Source organism: Anser anser (assembly GCF_964211835.1).
Source record: "Anser anser genome assembly, chromosome: Z".
Taxonomy (NCBI): Eukaryota; Metazoa; Chordata; class Aves; order Anseriformes; family Anatidae; genus Anser; species Anser anser.
Window position 1 is genome coordinate 74,734,482 of NC_139723.1, and position 19,655 is coordinate 74,754,136.

Sequence of the window (19,655 nt, forward strand, 5' to 3'; positions counted from 1 at the left end):
CTACTAGAAAAATTAACAGAGACATTGTGCATCTGTGAATAGAAGAGCAGATGGATACCCACGTGGCACCTTGCATTTGCTGGTGCTTGGACTGGAAGGGGTAGCTCTGAATTCTACTATGTTCTTTGAAAGTGGCATCTACGGTAAGAGATCAGCTCCGAGTGTCTGCTGGAGAGAGATGCAGAGAAAGAAGGGAAGAGCAAAGATTATTGGTAGCACACAGTCTTGTGTTCATGAGAGGATTTCTCATTTATCAGTTTGTTAACCAAAAGACTTCGCACATAAGCCACATAGAGTATGTTTTGAAACAGATCAGATGCAGCAAGATGAAAGTATCAATTAATTAAGAAAATACATAGCAAAATAAATACAGAGGAGCAAAAATTAAGAAGTAGATTGCATGTAATTTCTTGCATACTAAGAAGAATCTGGTAGAAAAATGAGAAATGGAAGAAAAGTATCATAAAAAAACAGTTGAGGTTCAAGTGGGTTGATTCTAGAGATGCTTAAGTGACATAAGCTACAGCAGTTTTCATTTTTCTAAAGCATAGTAACATTTTTCTTGAGTTCCACTCAAAGAAACCTAAATGTATTTTACTGATCTAGTATTGAATCATTCGCATTTGACTCCCAGGTAAGGAAGATTTACAGCTTTAAGCATAAGATGATTTTATTGAGTTAAATCATTTAAATGGGCTTAGAAAATTTAATGTCGATCTTTTATAAGAATGACTGCTTGAAACTATTTTATCAATATATTGTGCTTTATTACTGTGCATGCAACATCTTATATGTTATGGTCTTTGGTTTCTTTTGGTGTTGCAGCCGGAAAGTTTGAGAAATAAAGGGGGGAGGCCACTGAAACCAACACCCACAACCAACCAAAAGCCTTCAGGGATATAATAGAATTAAAATAGGAAGAGAAAAAGGACAAAGCTAAACAAATGAGAAAATTATAATTTAATGATCATTAGTCCTTAATGTGGAATCTTTCTTACGCATTAAATGTCAGTAATAAAATGGTACTTACCTGTCATTGACTGTTTTTAGATATACATCTTCATATTTTATTTTGCAGAAGTCTGCCTCTTTGTCAAAGTTTTAGCTGGGATACTAAAACTGAGGGACTACTGAAGAGATGTCAAGTTATGTGAAAAGACAGCCTTATATCTTGTATATCTTATATCCAGGGCTGGCATATATGCTCTATTTCCAAAAACACTGTCACAGCAAAGAAAGAGAAGTAGGTATCTTTCATGAGGAACATACAAGGAAAGTTAAATGGATATTATACTTCTTTGCTCCTCGAAGTCATGCTCATACCTTCTGAAGATGGAGTAGGAAGTGTTTAGCTGTGCAGCAAGATCCTATACGGGCTTCAAAACAATCAAAAAAATTGTACTTGGCACTGCACCATGTACAGAAGATGAAATCTGCCTACAATTTGTAAAAATAAATAAATAAATAAACAAACAAAAAAAAACCACAAATCTTTACTAATAGCCACTACCCACACAATAAATACAACCTGAAGCTTGCTTTTGAAATAAAGCACAGCTTTATGTAAGGCATCAGCAAACTACTCTGATCCTCTGTTGGAATATCGTCAAATAAGATAAAATCACAGAATGGTTTTTCTTTTTCTGATACTTAGAGACGCAAGAAATAGAAGGAAGGTAGGCTCACAAAATACTCAGAGTTGAAAAGGACCTTTTGAAAGAAATACATGACTTGTGATGGTCAGCTATCTGCACCCATAAAGATATTCAATATGACATTTAAGGAAGTAGCCTGTTCAAGTGGGTTTCTTAGCATCATTTAAAATTGAAGCCAGGAAGAATGACTACTACCCATGGAGCGACCAGAAGTAGTCATAACTGGCCAAACAGAATGAGGTTACGCAGAAGACTCTACATGCCAGAACCACGGCTGATCTAGAAACAAAGTGAGATTTGGTCTGGATGACTGAAAGAAAGCTGCATACACTCAGTGACAGCTTCTGCCCCAGTTGGTTCAAATGAAATTCAGTGTGATGGGATGGAAAGGAATCCTCTCTCAAGTACAGCAATACCATCAAAAGAAAGTTGATTTCTGGATCAGGAACATAGCATGCACACCTTCTGGAGGAATAAATTATATAAGGAATAAATTTATGGCTTTCCAGAAATCTGTAACAAATGGACGCCAACATTAATCAAAACACCACAGATGTAGATTTTGACAAACTAATTTCTAAAATAATTTGGGGTTAAAATTCGGAGTTTTACAACCTGAAACTGTGCTGGTGAGAATTGTATAAAAAAATAAACATGTAACAGCTGTTACATTGCTAGAAAATGTGCATTTTTTCCTAACCAGCACATTTGGGCAACAACTAAAGAGAACTGATGAAGGGTGATCAAAATCACAGAGAACTTGGTATTACACGAATCTGAACTGCAGAATTGTATCTGGAAATGAAGCATCCCTGTTCAGAACTGCAGGGATACATCATACAGGTTATGTTCGAGGCTGACCTTGAACCTGAAAATCCATCTCCACGCAGAAGTATTCAGAATGAAAAAGGTTTTCTCATGAATCTGAAACAAATAGCTTTTGTCAAGGAATAATTATACATTGTTTGCCTGTGTTCACAGCACAGGTAGTTGAACCTGGAAGCACAAATCCATTGAATTTCTCATCCATGCATGTACTGCTGGCTTGCAAGGATTTAAGTGCAATTCAGGTTCTGTATTACTCTGTATAAGCATAAACTGTAGCAAGAGAACTAAACAACTAAAACGTTTCTTTCTGTAGAAAATAAACATTTCCTTCTGTAGAAAGAAGGCTGCAGTCCAAAAGAAGTGAGGTCTTCAGGCTGTGGTAGAGAAAAAAAATGAGAAAGAAACAGATGATCCCCTGTACGGTCTCTCAAAACTAAATCAACTGCAGTGACACTTGGGTTGTTTCCAATGAATTCTGTAGCTTTCTACGTTGGACAGAGCATTGCCAGAAAGGAGTAGATAAAACAAATTCAGAAGCTGTTTTGGGTGATGGGAAATGAGAGGAAGTGCATTGCAAATGAGCTGATTCACATTAAATAATAATAATAATGAAAGGATGATTGGAGGAAGGGGGGACAAAGTTTATATCCAGAAACGGCAGCTGAAGAATTGCCCCATTTGATGTGGTTTAGTGCTCAGAAGTACTATTTCCAAAAGACGTTACACTGCAAAAGCAGAGGTGTTATCCTCTTCAGTAGTCAGTTTGCTGGCGGGGTGGTGGGTGGAGATCGGCTGCGTCACCATCAGAACATGTACACGTAGGAGCCAGGATCTTTGTTTTCAAAACAACAACAAAAATGAGCCTTTCAACACAGCTTTGCTAAGTATGGTTATGCAGAAAAGCTCAAGTGAAAACAAAAAGTCTCTAAATAGTCACTGAAGTACTGAGAAATACTTGCCCCTCTGTGTCACAGAGAGTAACTGGGGCAACTCTGGCGTTGTAGGTTCCCTGGCCTGGAGAGATGATTGCTAAAATGGATGCTGCTGACTTGTACACCCACTAAGCCAGTGTGTGTTTGCCCGAGCTCATGCTGTTCCCCACAGGATCCAGTTGCCCCCTTTAATGCCCCCAGAACTAACCCACAGGCTAAGGGTTTTTGTGGATGTTTGAGAGAAACATTTTACAACTCGGTATGTAATTACTTGAATGCCAATGACAACTATCCCTTCCTAATACAACTCCAAAACCAAGTGGGAAAGAGCACGTCTGAATCATGTAGGAATTAGAAAAGATGTAGATGTGTCTGATGGACTGAAAAAAGAACGGCAAGAATTCTCTCAGAATACAAAAATAGATTCCTGATGTGCCCTAGGCATAATTTGAGCATTATGAGCACAGTGAGAAAGGGATCAATGAAGTGTATGTGCATTTTATGATAAAGACTTGCAAATGTCATCGTGCAAGGGTCCAAACTGAACTTTAAAAACATTTATTTTGAATAAATGAAATATGAAAATACTATGAATTTATTTGAATTTAACAGTAACACTTTAATATTAAGCCAAGGAACCATGAAATCTAAAAACTCACCACTTACATTAGGAACTCACTTACCCATTACAACACGGTACTTTAATGACAAATTCTCAAGGGATTTGGAGATGCTTGCACGGTTATGGCACAGCTCCTTGGTGAGCAGGAGCCAGCTAAGCTACAGGACTTGTGCCTGGAGCCCTATTTCTAGCGCACAAGACTCAGGAGCGTTCAGCCAACTCCCTCGATACCTGTGTGGGGCTTGGAGTTAAAAATCTATTAGCGTTACAGCAAGGATCAATGGGACTGATCCATTAATTAACCTGAACGTTAACGCCTGCTGATTAACCTGCTGTTTAACTAGCACCAGACAAGTCAGACTTGATTACAGACTTTTTGTCATGAGCCACAAATACATTTAGGAACTATTGCAGTGCTACAAGGTATTTAAGGTTATAACTGATGTTCAGCACAACCAAATTATTCTACATTAACAATGTTCTCACTAGCGACATCACAACGGCAAGACAAATGCTAAGGTTTGACTCAGATTTTGAAATTGTAAATAACTTTTTAATGGCCACACCTCACTACAATACTTATGCTGAGTACTGCCCTTTATACATCAGTCGTTGATAGAAGCAACCTCAAAAAAATACAAAAGGGCATTACCGAATCATTTAAAAAAATACTTATCTGTAATTAAAGTTTTGTCAAAAACTATTGTGATCTTTTATAGCTGCAGATAATGAAAATACTCAAGAATTTTTCTGGAATTTTACAGTACTGAGGTGGAAGATTAAAAATAACCATCTCATTCTTATTTAGATTGTGGAAGTATCCATGCTTTCTTAAAAAGTACAATATGGCTAGTGTTAATTCTAAAAGCTTGAAAATATCCCTTTGTTATGCAAGCTACCACAACAAGGTTCCTTGTACAGAATTTGTATGCAAAGGGAGAAATCGGGAAGAATAAAAAATTCAGTAATTGTTATAGTTATGTATGTAAATATCTATAGCCATACAGTGAAAAAATACTACAAAGCTATGTTAAAACAAAGGAGTAAAATCCTGTTATTGTATCAACTACTGCACTGCAGCACTTTCCTCCCCCCACCTTTTTTTTGTTGTTGTTTAAAAATTAAAGTAAAAAACCCTTACATGATTTTGCCAGTAACATGGTTCGTGTTGGTAAACCCATGGCTGCAGCTCGGAGGCTGAGCACGGCACTGATTTCAGCTGCAGCCTGGGGCTGTTCTGTGTTGCTGAAAATCATCAGTCCGCATTACACACTGCGATTTGCTTCCTCAAAACTAACCCTGCTGCCTTTTTCTTTCATGGCAAGAAATCTGAATGTTTGTGATAGGCAAAGCAACACTAAGTCTTATTATGGATAGTACAGAAGGGGAAAATTCAACTCTTAACTAGTGAGAATCTTATTTATTTAATTATCTATAATTAGTTTTATAAGTCTGTATTATATTATAGTCAACAGATCCCATCAAGGAGCATATATGCCCTTTGGCATAGCACACAATATCGTAATAGTCCAAATCCTCTCAACTAAGACAATTTTAGACAATTAATTATAATTTTTCTCATAATTTTAGTCTAATAAATACCAAAGTGATAAAAATAATAAAAAAACACGCACACACAACTCTTTGCTATTGGGAAAACAACATTACTAGGAAAAAATGGTTTATGAACACAGAAATGTTTGTGATACCTATTAAAAATATGATGCTTTAACACAAATAGCATCAGAAATGTCTAACAGGCTAGCAATATAGCTTCATTTGAGACTGCATCTCTATGTGAAATTCTTGTTTTTTTAATTTGGGAGTTTTCCCTTGCAAAGTATTTTCACCTTTCTACTAATAACTTGTGACAAGTCATACAACCCCACTATTTTCAAAGTGAATATATGAAATTCCCACTATAAAAGCTGCTCCTGGTCCTGAGAAATACAGTATTTCATTATTTGCTACAAAAATGTTCTACACCCAGAGCTGCAGGGGTGATTTCTACTTTTTCTACTTCTCCCTATTTTATCAATTCCTATCTTAGCCTGAGATGTGGCTTTTGTACAGTGAAGAAAACAACATCAACAGTGAAGACAAAAAGGTGGTAAAATATTTCTGTTCAGAAAAATTCCAGTGGTGAAACAGCAAAAAGGCATTTCCCATAGGAACAATTACTATCTAGATTCTGAGGAGTTATTAATCATTTCAGTTTAATGTTATTTCTGTACAAAAGAGTATTTTGGGATACTGTTACTATTCCTCACAAATTGAATAACGTATTAGAGTTCTGCATGCCAGTTTCTTAAAAGCAATGTCCTACCATAAATTAAGTTTGTAATAGAAAATAAACATAAAGAAAGATTTACTTATTGAGGAACATCTGTTTTAGATAAATACATTTGAAAACAGAGCAGGGTTTAATACTCCCTTAGAAAGTTAGCTGTTTTAGATTTTTTGTTTGCAAATCTGCTGCTTTTGTTGCTATCTAGAAAGTCAAACTGCTTATGAAAGGCTTGTGGCAATACAATCGAAGCAAATGCTTCTGAAAGCTTTCAATAGCATTTTTTCAATTTATAAAATGTGAAAACATCTTTCAATTAGTAAAAAAAATAATCTAATATACAAACTTTTTAAAAAAAAAATCATTTGTGAAGGAATGTAGCATAATGACTCAGATTCATACCCATTCACTCCTCAGATACTGGTAGCTATCTCCTTTTGACACGAACCTCTACATATTAACCCAGAGAAATGCATACATGGCCAGTTAGCCCAAGCAGAATAGTCATTCAGCTTTCCCAAAATTTAAACTATCATGAATTACCATTTGGACAGCATTAGAAAGAAATTGAAGCATACAAGGAATAAACTATAGTTTCTTTTTATATCAAAATGTACTCTTGAAAATGTGTTTGGCACAGTGCTAAATCATATAGTTAATACTAAATATTGCAGGATACAATAAAACCCTGGAGTTAACTTGTGTTTACACCCTTTAAGGGATAAAAATAAAAAGATACCAATTATTCAGAAGTCAGCCTATACAAATTGTATAAACAATATCTTATGTCTTGTTTTGAAAACCACTGATATAGTAAATTTTACATAAAAGACTGCAAAATAATATAAATGGATTTAAACAGATCTTTACAATAATAAATTCAAATGGAAACAGACAAGTAACAAAGAGAAGTAAAAAAATTTATTGCAGTATTTGTTCCACCAGATTTGCTGGGGATCCCTTTTCTTGTATTATTTCAGGGTGACCTAATACATCAAAATCTACATTTACAAAAACTCCTCCTGCAGATAGGTCATAGATACTGCATGCTTTTTTTTTTTTTTTTTCCTCTTTTTTCTTCAACAGAATAAATTATATATCCAGGAGGTTCTGCCATTTTACAGCCTGGAAAAACAATGCTTCCCTGGAAACTGGGCTAAGCTAAAGAAAGCCATCCGCTGCTAGGTTAAACTCCAAGAACACTTTATTAAGAACATTAACAGACTAATTTCCAACATTCACTTGTTTATTTTTTTTAAACAGAAAGTTTTTTTTCAAGATATAAACAATTTTTTGTTAAACTATAATACAGTGGGAGTAAAAATGAACTGAGAAGTTTCTGCTGCACAACAGCGAAGGAAGCTCCCACAAAAATGTTTACCAAACATTTCCTTCTTTTTTTCCTGTGTCCCAGGTTCCATTCTTACTCTTCATTTAACTGATTTTTTTTTTTTTTTTTGCCAGAAAGTTGATATTTCAAGTTTTTCTGTTATTTCAATTCCTGTAAATTTGGCTGCATGTACAAATTCATTAGCTGGAAGTTCCATCCTTGGCGGCATACAGCGATCGTAAAGTCTGAACAACTTTATTAGTCAGCTTATTAGCACTCGTTAGAGCAATTTTTTTGTAAATAATGTCTGACTCTTTAATAGTGTCTACCCAAGGCACCAGTTTGCGGCCATCACGGCGCTTAGCCTCAGTCCAGGAGCCACTGTAGGAGCCTGCCATCCACTGAACACTGAAGCCATTGCTGGTTTTCTGTACTACTCTTGCAATTTGTGGTCGGTCTTTGTACTTTGGACAGCAAATAGCGATGACATCCATGACATCAACACTTTCATTCATCTGTGAAGCCAACTCCGTAGAGTCTGAATTTCGTTTTGACCTTCTCAATGACTAAAACATTGGGGGGAAAAAAGACCAAGTGTTACACAAAAGAACTTTAGTGAAATTATTGCTTTTATTGCTTTTAATCCCTTGACGCCGGGAGTTGGGATTTCCCGGCACACATTCCATTGCCGGCAATGAGACGCACCGCGACCGCCAGCGCCAAGGGGTTAACATATCCTTGTAAAACCACATACTCTTAATTTGTACCCGTGTCTTTATCTCTTATTGATATATAAAATTATATATACACATGAATCATAAAGCTACATAAAAACTTGGCAACAATAAAAAGGATAACACACAGTACATTCCAAAGGAAAATTAATAACTTTTTATACTGGATAAATCTCATTTTCTAGTTTGTTTTTTTTTTATTGTCTTTTCTGTTAAACTTTCTACAAAAGTTGTATAAACGGTTAAGTAGAGAATCTCTATCTACAAAATGCTTTCTTTCATGTGGATTACATTACTTGGTGTACATTTAATATAATAGACTGACATTTATAAGCACATAAAAATCATTTTACGTAATACGCTGCGAAATACGTTGACTCCTCCTCCGCCTCACCCCTGAAGTGCCTCCTCCTCTATCCTCCCCATCACTTTCATCGTCCTCTGTCTCAGCTGCATTGTTTTTAGGGCTGCCTCCTCCAAGCAGCGAGGTAATTGCTTTGTTCCGAGCATTTGTGCTAGCTGACACCTCTCCATCTTCTTCTTCTTCATCAGGATCCAAATGTTCCATAAGGAGCTTGAACTAAAAAACCAAACCAAACCAAACCAAAATAAAATAAAATAAAACAAGAACAAATCACAAACCAGATCAGTCCATATTGTAACTTTCAAAATAAATATTTATACGACACTACAATATTAAAAAAGGAAAGATAAAGAAACACAGTAAAATGAATGGCAGACAACTTGAACAATTCACATATCTTGTTCTACACTTTCCTCTCATTTTCTACTATATTTCTAAAGCTTCCTCTATTCCATAGTTTGAAAGTTTTCTCCAGTTAATGTTTTAAAGAATTGCCAAAAAAAAAAAGAAAAAGAAAAACTAAATCCAGTGGATCTAATCTATGGCCCTCTGATGGAAGCAGGCAGGATTAAAGGGAACAAATTACAAAGGAAAGGTATACAGAATGGATGCCAAAAATTAGAAAATATTTTGTAAAGATGAATATCCTTTAGTTGAAATTATTTTTGTTGTGTTTACATTTATTACAAGACTTTGAAAGATGATGCTGCTAGATATCCCAAAAGGAAGTTGTGAGTTATCAAAATATTGATTACCAGGAACACAGCATTTTGAAATCCTCATTCGATTTGTTGAGCATCTGCTTTCAAGTTTGTCTTGTGTTAGTTAGCTTTTAGAAGAGTTTTAGATATTCTGCAGAGCAATTTTACTTACATCTAAGTACTGTTTTACTATACTCCTCTTCACTTCTTCAGTGATCTTGGAATTAGCCATATCGCTCCGCAGAAAATCCAGAGTTTGTTTTGGATGGAAGTGCACTCCTGTCTTCCTGTTTATAGTTTTATCATAAACTTTTGCAGATTCAGATGGAGAATATTTCTGAATTTTACTGTTTAAACAAAACAAGAGAGAAGAGCTTGTTCAAGGATTTCACGGAAATAATCACAATTTCAAGGAAAAGCTTTTAAAATCTTCAATACAAGCAGTCATATTTTCATCATTTCATATACAATAGACATCCTGATAAGAAATGAAATCACTGCTTTTTCTAACTCAAAGTTTGTTTCATTGCATTTAACTTGTTACAGTTATGTTTTTTCTCTTATACAAATCTATGGTTTAAAACAACTAGTTACAATCATTAAAAAAAAAAAGTCCAAACTTAATCCTTACAAAGAACTCACGAGATGACAAGATCAGACTATAAGTATCTTTACCTGTCAGAGAATCCACAGAGGTTCTTTAAATGCTGTTTCAGCATCAAAAGTAGTAATATGCCTTGGGAGACATTTGCAAATTCAATTAAAGGAGCTGAATTTTCTGGTAAACATTTCATCACAGCATTTATATCATTTTCTTCATCAGAATCTGAATCAGAGTCTACTCGTTTCCGTAACCTCCGAGGCTTAGAAGCTTCCTCCTCACTTTCACTCTCGCTACCACTGTTACTGTCACTCTCAGTCTCCTCATCTGATGAAGGCTTTCTTTCCTTTTTTTTGTCTTTCACCATAGACTGCGAGAGAGAGAAATTAACACACATTCCAAAATTAGAGTAAAATAGCATCATGCATATTTCTAGAACATCTTTCCAAAATCATCATTGGCTGAAATCAGCAAGAATTCCCTGAGCAATATTATTAATTCATAACTAAATATTCTAAGATTGGAATTATTTATGGCAAAAAGATGCTCAATTCCCCCCTGACCTCCTCCACAAAAAAGCTCATCCAAAGAACACATTTTTTGCAAAGTGGGTAAAACAGAAGTAAGTGAAGCAACATGTACTCCACAGCAGTCTTAAAAGACTACTCAAGTTTGTTAGCAGTGTCAGAAAAAGGCCTTAGAAGGCTCCCTACTTTGCCATTACAATAAATTGATAAGAAAATTCCATTTTCTGTCACCTGGATATCATTTGTGTGCATTACCTATGTATTTTGGTACAGACTAGTCCAAGATGGTTTCAATGCTTGCCTCTGTTAAAATTCTGTGATATTAATTACTACTGACCAGGGAAACCCCAAACAAATACACAGAGTTACTAATAATCAGTTCCACTACTTAGAGAGCTACAGAATTTCACACTTGTATTATCACTGCACCTACTACGATCTTCCATAACACAGAACTTTAAGATGTCCCAGTCAGGAAATCATCCTCACTGTGTAGGGTGCTACACACTGGTGTCCAATCTGAAGAATGTACTGTCCTTTTCTAGCAGATTAAAAATCAGCTTTGGTGGGGATGAGAACTCAAAGCAGCGTACTTTGCAGGCATCAACACCAACTTGTACTTAGTAATCAGACTGGAAATTCTTTAAATGGATTTGCTTCCTAACAGCTTTAAACTTTTAACAGTAAAAGTTGTCCAGGAAGTAGAGATGCTGAAGTCTCTGAGAAACAGAGGCCTTCTTCTTACAGGGTTGTGTATTGCCGTAACAACAGATACTATAGGATGACTGGGGTTCTTATATGCCGCCTTATGAAATTAAATATATACACTTGTCTTGAAGTAAACAATGTAAAGGTGACACACATGAAAATGCCAGCAGCTACTTGACAACAAAAGAAGTTAAACAGCAAACTGGATTATTATTAAAACAACCACAGTAAATCAATATTTATGTTCCAGGTTCATGTATTTCAAGGTTCATAAATTTTTTTTTTATTCAGAAATACTAGGGAATTTTAGGTTTTTAGTGTTAGTATCTTAAAATTCTGCATTCTTAATAATATAAGCAGCAATGTAAGGAAAGTTTTTAATTGGCATCTTCCAGGTCCAGGCCAGAACAGAAAAGGATTGTTTGTTTTTTAACTACTAGTTACAAAGTAATGCTGCTTGTCCGTATCATAATAATGGTACTGCTGTCTTGAAAAATTGACCAGAGCGTAGAAAAGCTTATGTTGCCACTGCAACAAATATATTAAAATGTAAAGGCACATACCTCTTTAAATGACTGTAGTAGGTTGCTACCAGAAACTGATAGTGTAATATCTATATGATGCATTATAAACAGTGGCTCTTCTTGTGTTTGATAAGGAAAACAGGCTAGATTGTCTGCTATGTACAAGAGCATATTCACCTCTGTTTTCTGGAATTTAAGAAAAAATTATGTAAGTGTACATATAAATATACATACATTAGATTATAAATATAAATACATTAGATTTATACACTTGTCCTGTGTTCTTAACAGTCTAGAGCAAAAAATGTGATCACCGATTTTATTCTAGATATACCCCACAGCACTCTAAAGACCACTTGCAAGATTTAGCCATACCTGAAGATACATAATTTCTGATCAATCCAAACTTGGTATAGAAAGATATAGAATGATGCAACAGTAACAAAGGAATTCTACTATATAGGTAAATAGCACATATTACAAAGCAAAACAAAACACAGTAGGGAAATACTGTTATCAAAAATTATAGAATAAAAATACACTGTGAAAGGAGAATTAAGGCTTGTAATGCTGTATTTGATTATTTTTTTTTTTAGGTGAAGGAAAATTGATGCTTACTGCAGTATCATCAAAGAGGTTGAGTAAAGAAATTAGAAATGCTCGTCTGTGTTGACGGTTCCCCCGAATCATTGAGTAGAGGTGTGAACACAACGCACTGGATGATTCATCATGTCTAAAACCTCTTACAGGATCCTTTGGACAGGTATTGATTGCCTGTTGTACCTGGTAAGACATCTTCATACCAGCCACTGCTTTCATCTGAAATGGAAAAGTATTTATTTTATTTTAACAATTGCTTTCAAGCAGTAAAACTGAAATGAACAAACAATTTTTTTTGCAGTGGGAAATTAAACAAATGCCTGTTAACAGAAACCACTAACAGATCTCCTAGCTTATTTCCTTGTAAGTGGTGCTCATCTGAAGTTTAACATTCCAACATGCACTACAACGGTACTCCCTCCTGAGCTGGCAAACATTAAAACAGTATTTGTAGCAGAGATCAAAATGTCTTGCAATCTTTCACCATTCATTCTATGTCAGAACCATAACGCTAGTCTGTTCATCAACTGCAGCCAGTTATTCCAATTTAAACTAGTTTCAAAAATACTGAAATGTTCATACATGAACAGAATACTTTACCAACTACATATGCTTGTATCAGCTATAGTGAAACCAATACTGAGTTCATATTAGTGCAAATAAACTGAAAGAAAATAAGGTGTTTTTTTGTATATATGATAGAATTTTCAGCTGATTCTACTTGCTTCAAGGCTGCTGTTCTAGTTTCAGAACAGACCGAGTTTTTAGGTAGACTGCATATCCAACTCCCCACATAACATCTCTGCTTCTTTTCAGCATAGTTACCTCCTCATGTATACATTGTCTTAAATCTGAGCTGCCTGCAGAACACATCTCATCTGCTAGTCTTCACCTACTGAATTAGTATGTGTTTGTATACCATGAACAGTACAATGTCCCAATCTCAGTGGAATACAACCAGGTTTGGGAACTCCCATAATTAGTACATACACTGAACCAAGAATGGGATCTTCTGAAGGAAGGTAAGCATTCCGCAGCTCAGTTTCACATCTTAAGCAGAACTAATGGCACTAGGCCATAACTCCCCAAGTCCTCACTTAACCCTCATATTTTCCTTTAGCAAGATCCCCCAGTTCTAAACACCTTCCTATGCTCCTTCTGTTCAGATTACAATTCATAAAGCCTCAATATCCTAAAATTTTATTGCATATACACTAAGGATCTCTACTGTGAACAAGGAGTTCTCTTCCTTAATCTGCTGATATAGGTAAGCAGCTGCTGAACATGAAACAGCTGTCCTTATCTTTTATCAAATAAATACTCGTATATACTACTCAGTGTGGAAAACATTGTGAATTATAAATGAAGGAAAATCTTAGACTGGAAGAGATGCTTCAAATGATTATATCCTATTACATCCTTTATGTTTCTAATAAGAGAAATCTGTGAGTAGGGGAAAGAGTCAGGATCTTCTTTACAACTGCTTATCGCTATTGCTTGTTACATTATATTCTTTTTTTGCACCTGAGGCATATTCAAGCATTAAACCATCAACAAACGGTATTCTGTAGAATTTTAAATTCTGTAGAATTTTAAATTAGAATAACTTACGTGAATGAACCCGGCATATTTTTTGTCTATTTCCACCAACTGCTGGTCGGCTTTGTTTCGCATAGAGGGCTCTGGATCTGTGCCCATAGCAATTAAGTATGGCACACACTTGAAAAACAAATGAAATGATTATTCAGAGTCATTGTAGTACTACCTCTTTCTTAGTGTTTATTCTTCCATCACACTGTTCTTGTATTCTGACTACTGCAGAAACTAAAATAGGAAGCTATGCAATTTGATCACCTCACTATTTTTTGCAAGCAAATAATACAATATACAAGAGAGACAGCACTATAAATAATAATACAAGTTGTGCAAGGTTTCAGGCAAGTATTCCAATTTCTCTCAAACTCTAAAAAATAACATTTAAAAAAAACCATAAACACCACTTATGACTGAACATGCATGATGGCTGCAGCATTAAAAATAATTATAGAAAATATTATGTAAGAGTAATGGAGATGATGTTTGGAGACAGTTCTGATGCTGGAAGATATGGGTATTGAGGTGGAGGCAAGATGACACAATTTCCAGTATGCAGAATCAAAGGAAGAAAAAGGCCTGGCATACACCTGAAATTTATTCTTTTAACAGAAAAGTAATATGTCTACTTGTAAGAACTCTGTAGGCACTGTCTGGACTTCTGCAGCTTGATCCAAAGACAAGAAAATATGATGCTTGGAATCTCACTGGCTAATCAACATAGATCATATTTCAAAGTATGTTTTCTGTAAAGGCCCCTTGCTACAATAAGAAATGACTTTAACACAACAGGAAGAGAAAAACTGGAAATTTATCTAGCAAGCATAAAAACCTCTGAAAATTAACAACCCTCCCTTCCCATCGGAGAGGCCTGCCGTACCTGAACAGGATGGATGAGACCCTGGTTTAATGTCAGTGCAATGACATTTAGAGCAAAGTGGCGTACATTGGACTGGGTATGAAAGAAAGCCTCAAGGACCTGTTTGAGATACAGCTGCATGATGGAACTACTCATCCCCGAAGAAATATCACCCATTTCTTTCAGGTCTTCCTGTTTTGCTACTTTTTTCCCTGTAAAACAGACAAAAGCAATAGCACACTCACCACATTATAATCATTTACTTTGCCATTAATTGATACATACTGATCTTTAAGCTTTACTATCTGTACACATTTCAGCTGTCTTAGAATGGGTATTATGATCTCATGAAAAGTGTAATAATCTGATGGTAAATATTCTTCAAGAAAACTAAAGAGATACAAGCTAAATTAAACTCTTGTTCCTTAAAAGGTTTTTCATTTTAAAAAATCCTTATTATTTGTTATTTTGTATCTGAAAATTAACCCTAGAGAAGATTTTCATGAAAAGTATTACTATCATCATTACAGCAATGACATATTCTGGATTGCTTCCAGGATTTATACATCTTGAAAGTTTATAATAAACTACATGTCAATTTCATTTTACTTCAATTTATTTATGCACACGAGTTTTGAAAATTCTTCCAGGATACTTTGTACACAATATTATACATAGATAACTATCTTGAGTGACTCAGTTCACATATATAGTAATTGTATGCAAGGAAGTTAGATTTTGCATGCCTCATAAGCACGAAGAACTCAACACTTACAGTCTCTGTCTGCCTGCTGCATACGTGTATCCTCCTCCTGCAAGTAGGTCTGGAGGTTTTTTAACACCTGGATTTTTAAGTTTACTGAACAGTTCTTATCTGAAAGAATGCTGTTGTACAGAGTCTTTACTTCCTGTTCAAACATTAAGCTCGGGTGTTGTATAAATGCAAATCCTAAGGGGGAGAAAAAGAGGAAATGTTTCACATTATCATCATCTAGAAATTTTATTTCTGTTTTTTAAGTTTGCTTCAAAATACAGGTATGAAATTTATTGCCTTGCGATTCCTAGAGCAGCATAGCTTTTTCTAGTCCAAACAGAATTCTTTTCTCATATGGACACCATCCAAAACTTGTAAGGAGTTCTGTCAGCTGTGACAGCAATACTCTTGATAAAGACAAGGTGCTGACCCAGTGCAGCTCCCATAAGAGGAGTTATACAGGTCTGGAAGCACAACCAGTGTAGTGGCCTGCATCTGAATGATTAGGATTAGAAGATAAAGTGAGGGAAATTACTAAAAATAACCTCTTGTTCTTGTTACATTTAGATAAAAACATTGTGCCAAAACTGTTAAGAGCTGTTCATACAAAGGCAAATCAGATGTGGAAAATTTGATAAATATCAAAAGAATTTAAAAAAAAATCTTAAAAATAACATAGTGAACACAATAAAATAAAATTTATACTTTCTGCTGTCATCACTCATACACCTATTAAGGTCTCTTGAAAACGATCTGAAGTGCTCCCAAAACTACATCTGGTGTAAGATACATACTATAAAACTGGTTTTAGCTGCAGCTTTACCCTTGACAAAGAACTGGTTATTCTTACTCAGAGAAGTCTTTATTTCATTAAAAGTGTAATCTAAATTAGTGACAATGTATACCATTTTAGATCATGACTGTAGATGTACAGGGGGCTTACAGAAAGCCTGGGGAGGGACTCTTCATCGGGGAGCACAGTGACAGGACAAACAGTTATGGCTTTGAATTAAAAGAGGGTAGGTTTAGATCAGATATAAGAAAGAAATTCTTTACTTATGAGGGAGGTGAGGTACTGGAACAAGTTGCCCAGAGAAGCTGTGAAGCAGTGCTCAAGGCCAGGCTGGATGGGGCTTTGAGCAACCTGGTCTAGTGGGAGGTGTCCCTGCACATGGCAGGTGGTTGGAACTGGGTGGTCTTTAAGGTCCCTTCCAACCCAAACCATTCTGTGATTCTATGAACTGCTGCTAACAAACTTTCTTGCTGTACCACAAAAAACAGTAACAGAAATATTTCCCAGTTTAAACTATGTTTTACTAGTTGGTTTATCTTTTTTGACTGTTCCAAGTAAAGGAGACATTAAATGTCTTTTTTTGTGTCCACAGGAAAATAATATTCTGAATGAACAAATGGAAAACATATAAAGACAAATGGCAGAAAAAAAAATGTGAGAAAAAAACCAACACAATGTATAAAAATAGCTGTAACAAAGGCAATACTGAGTCAGATTTTTAAAAATGGCTCTGTGCACAGAGAATACAGTATAGGCAATGTCTGAATCCAAGGCAAGACCTGAGTGTGACTGACCTCATTTCAGTCTCAAAACAAGGAAAGGAGAGAAGGCAGGGGATGTGAAGGAGAAAGAGGAAAAAAAAAAAAAGAATGATGATGGTCTCTGAATTACACAGTATAATTGCATCCTCTGTACAAATGTATAATGTATGATGTTTATATGTATGATGTTTAAATGTATGATGTTTATAACTTGACCACCTCTGAGCAAGTTCAATCTATTTTTAAGGTTAATTTGAAAAAAAAAAAAACACAAAAGCATGTGCATGTATGTGGAATGACCCATAATCCATTCTTCATTCACTTGCTTATATGAGTTTGTAATTCATATACCAGGATTTGCAGGGAAATTCTTATATTCCGTCCCCAGTAAGCAGGGAAGAAATCTTATTTGGCATAAGAATCTCCCATGGGAGATTAAAAAAAAAAAAAAAAAAAGCGTCTGCTGTGTTCTTTTAAGGACTGACTTCACATCTTGGGCTGCAGTCACACTAATTCTTTTCATACTTTTATTTTCACTCTGTTAAAAGTGAGCACTGAAATTGGCATTAATAAGACACTACCTGTTAGAAACTTACAGATTTAGCTAAATTCACTGCCTAAATTTTATATACTTGACCTGCCTTGCAAGTACACATTGGGAAAAGAACTATAAACAGGCCCCAAAAGACTTATGGTTAAACTTAATCCCTCAACAGGAGTGACATATCCCAAAGCAAAGACTAAACCTGTTAACTGTCATTACCAAAAGGACACACTAATAATTACTGATAGAAAAGTATGCATTCTTCATGTGGCACATTTACTGTGTATAAATGTTGAAATAGCTTGCTACTCTTTTTCCCCTTATTGCACAAATGTTGAATGATTTGACAGCTTGACTCAATTACCAGCCTGTAAGGTAGACCTTTGCCACTGTCTACATCTCCATGCATACAACAGCTAACCCCAAAATGGAACCAGTATGTAGGTGAGATCAGTAAGTCACTTAAAACAGTTGTCTGAGGTTTAATTAAAAAGACTGAGGTACTTAGAGGCAGAGAGGAGAAGATCTGAAAAAGCCTACTGATAGCCACTCCCACTTACACCCCTTTCTCTGAACTGATTACACTTCAGTCCGTAATTTAGCAACATTTTTGGCTAATGCAATGTTTTCAGCATCCATGAGTAAAGCAATCGTGTATGGTTAGCAAGGCAGACCCTGTTCCACGTAATACCCAGGAAAAGACAATTAAATTGGACTCAACTATGGAAGTGCATGCACCTTGATGCAGTGCCTAGAAAAACTCCAGGTAATCCAGAACACCATATCATTACTCCTGCAACTGAGGCAACTCTAAAGCCATTAATCCTGCTCAGCTGTCTGAAATGGTTTCTCACAGAATACCAAATCAAGTCTTGGTCCCTATCCTCAGAGTCCTTCCTAGCCACTGAAAAAGCCATCAACACAGCAGCATAAGGAGGCAAATTATTGACCATAGTGAAACTATATCTCACAGTTAAGTGATAGCAAGCTCACACGCACAAGAGAGAACTTTCTTTAGACTAAGCCTTAATCATGAACTGAACTCTTCCAGAAACAAAGGTCTATCTACCCAAACAAGGTTCTCTCACACGTACAGTTTCTGTCCTGGAACAGAGTACGAATGAGATAAAGACCACACTCAATGGCAGCCCATGCAGTATTTCAAGTCACTGAGATACCATACTAATGCCTTCAGATAAAGAATTTAAAATTGAAATACAGCCAAAATACTAAAAGAAAAAGTGATATTTAGGCATTGGCATCATCTCAGAGCCTAGTGAATTCATAGTTGGTACAAAATAAACCCTCATAGTTGGTACAAACTACCAGAGTTCTCTTGATTGTTGTGGAAGATCTGGCCCTACACTTAAAATGCTCAAGATTCTTCCAGCATTTTTTCTAGTTATTCTTTAACTATGCCTTGTGGACTGAAAAACAAGATTTGGAGATATAACATACCTGCATGTAGGGAAAAAAAGAACATCTCCATTATTTTGGAAATCAGCTGCTTTTTAAGACTTGGACACACATCATAAGAGCTTTCTCTGTCAAAAGCATCTGTTCTGCTGCAGATGTAAACAACTAGCATCCCTTTGACTACATTTCTCTAGCAATTTCTCAAATAAAACATGTAGTGTAGTTTTTCCACAAGTTCCCTTGCCACTATAGAAATACATGAATTCCTGCTAGAATGCATAGATGTTTTGTATAGCAAAATAATAAAAACTATTAATATTTCTTACCCAGGCCAATAATGGCTTTCGTCTGTACTTCTTCATCTGAATGCTTTGTAAAATACATCAGCAGTTCAAGTACTTTATCCTTGATGTTAACCTAAGCAAATTAAAGCAAGAATAATACTTAAGATAAAACAGATGTTTTTAATCTCTTTCAAAAAAGATAATTATTAAAAAGAAAAGAAGAAACAATCTTCCTGCA

The 19,655-nt window shown here is 35.5% G+C and overlaps 1 protein-coding gene across 7 annotated transcripts in view; it reads right to left on the bottom strand.

The window, feature by feature from the left end:
- Positions 1-7,285: 7,285 nt before the first annotated feature.
- Positions 7,286-19,655, bottom strand: part of NIPBL (NIPBL cohesin loading factor) — a 168,541-nt gene continuing 156,171 nt past the window's right edge. For 6 of the 7 annotated variants that reach the window (XM_083818455.1, XM_083818452.1, XM_083818454.1 and 3 more), the window contains 10 exons: positions 19,460-19,550; positions 15,641-15,814; positions 14,887-15,077; positions 14,025-14,132; positions 12,432-12,632; positions 11,853-11,999; positions 10,129-10,424; positions 9,626-9,800; positions 8,783-8,968; positions 7,286-8,220 (listed from right to left, as the gene is read on the bottom strand). In XM_083818455.1, coding sequence (XP_083674581.1) covers positions 7,855-8,220; positions 8,783-8,968; positions 9,626-9,800; positions 10,129-10,424; positions 11,853-11,999; positions 12,432-12,632; positions 14,025-14,132; positions 14,887-15,077; positions 15,641-15,814; positions 19,460-19,550 — 1,935 coding nt within the window. In that variant the 3' untranslated portion in view covers positions 7,286-7,854. Of the gene's footprint in view, positions 8,221-8,741; positions 8,969-9,625; positions 9,801-10,128; positions 10,425-11,852; positions 12,000-12,431; positions 12,633-14,024; positions 14,133-14,886; positions 15,078-15,640; positions 15,815-19,459; positions 19,551-19,655 lie in introns of all 7 variants that reach the window. The other variant, XM_083818451.1, reaches the window with a different exon arrangement.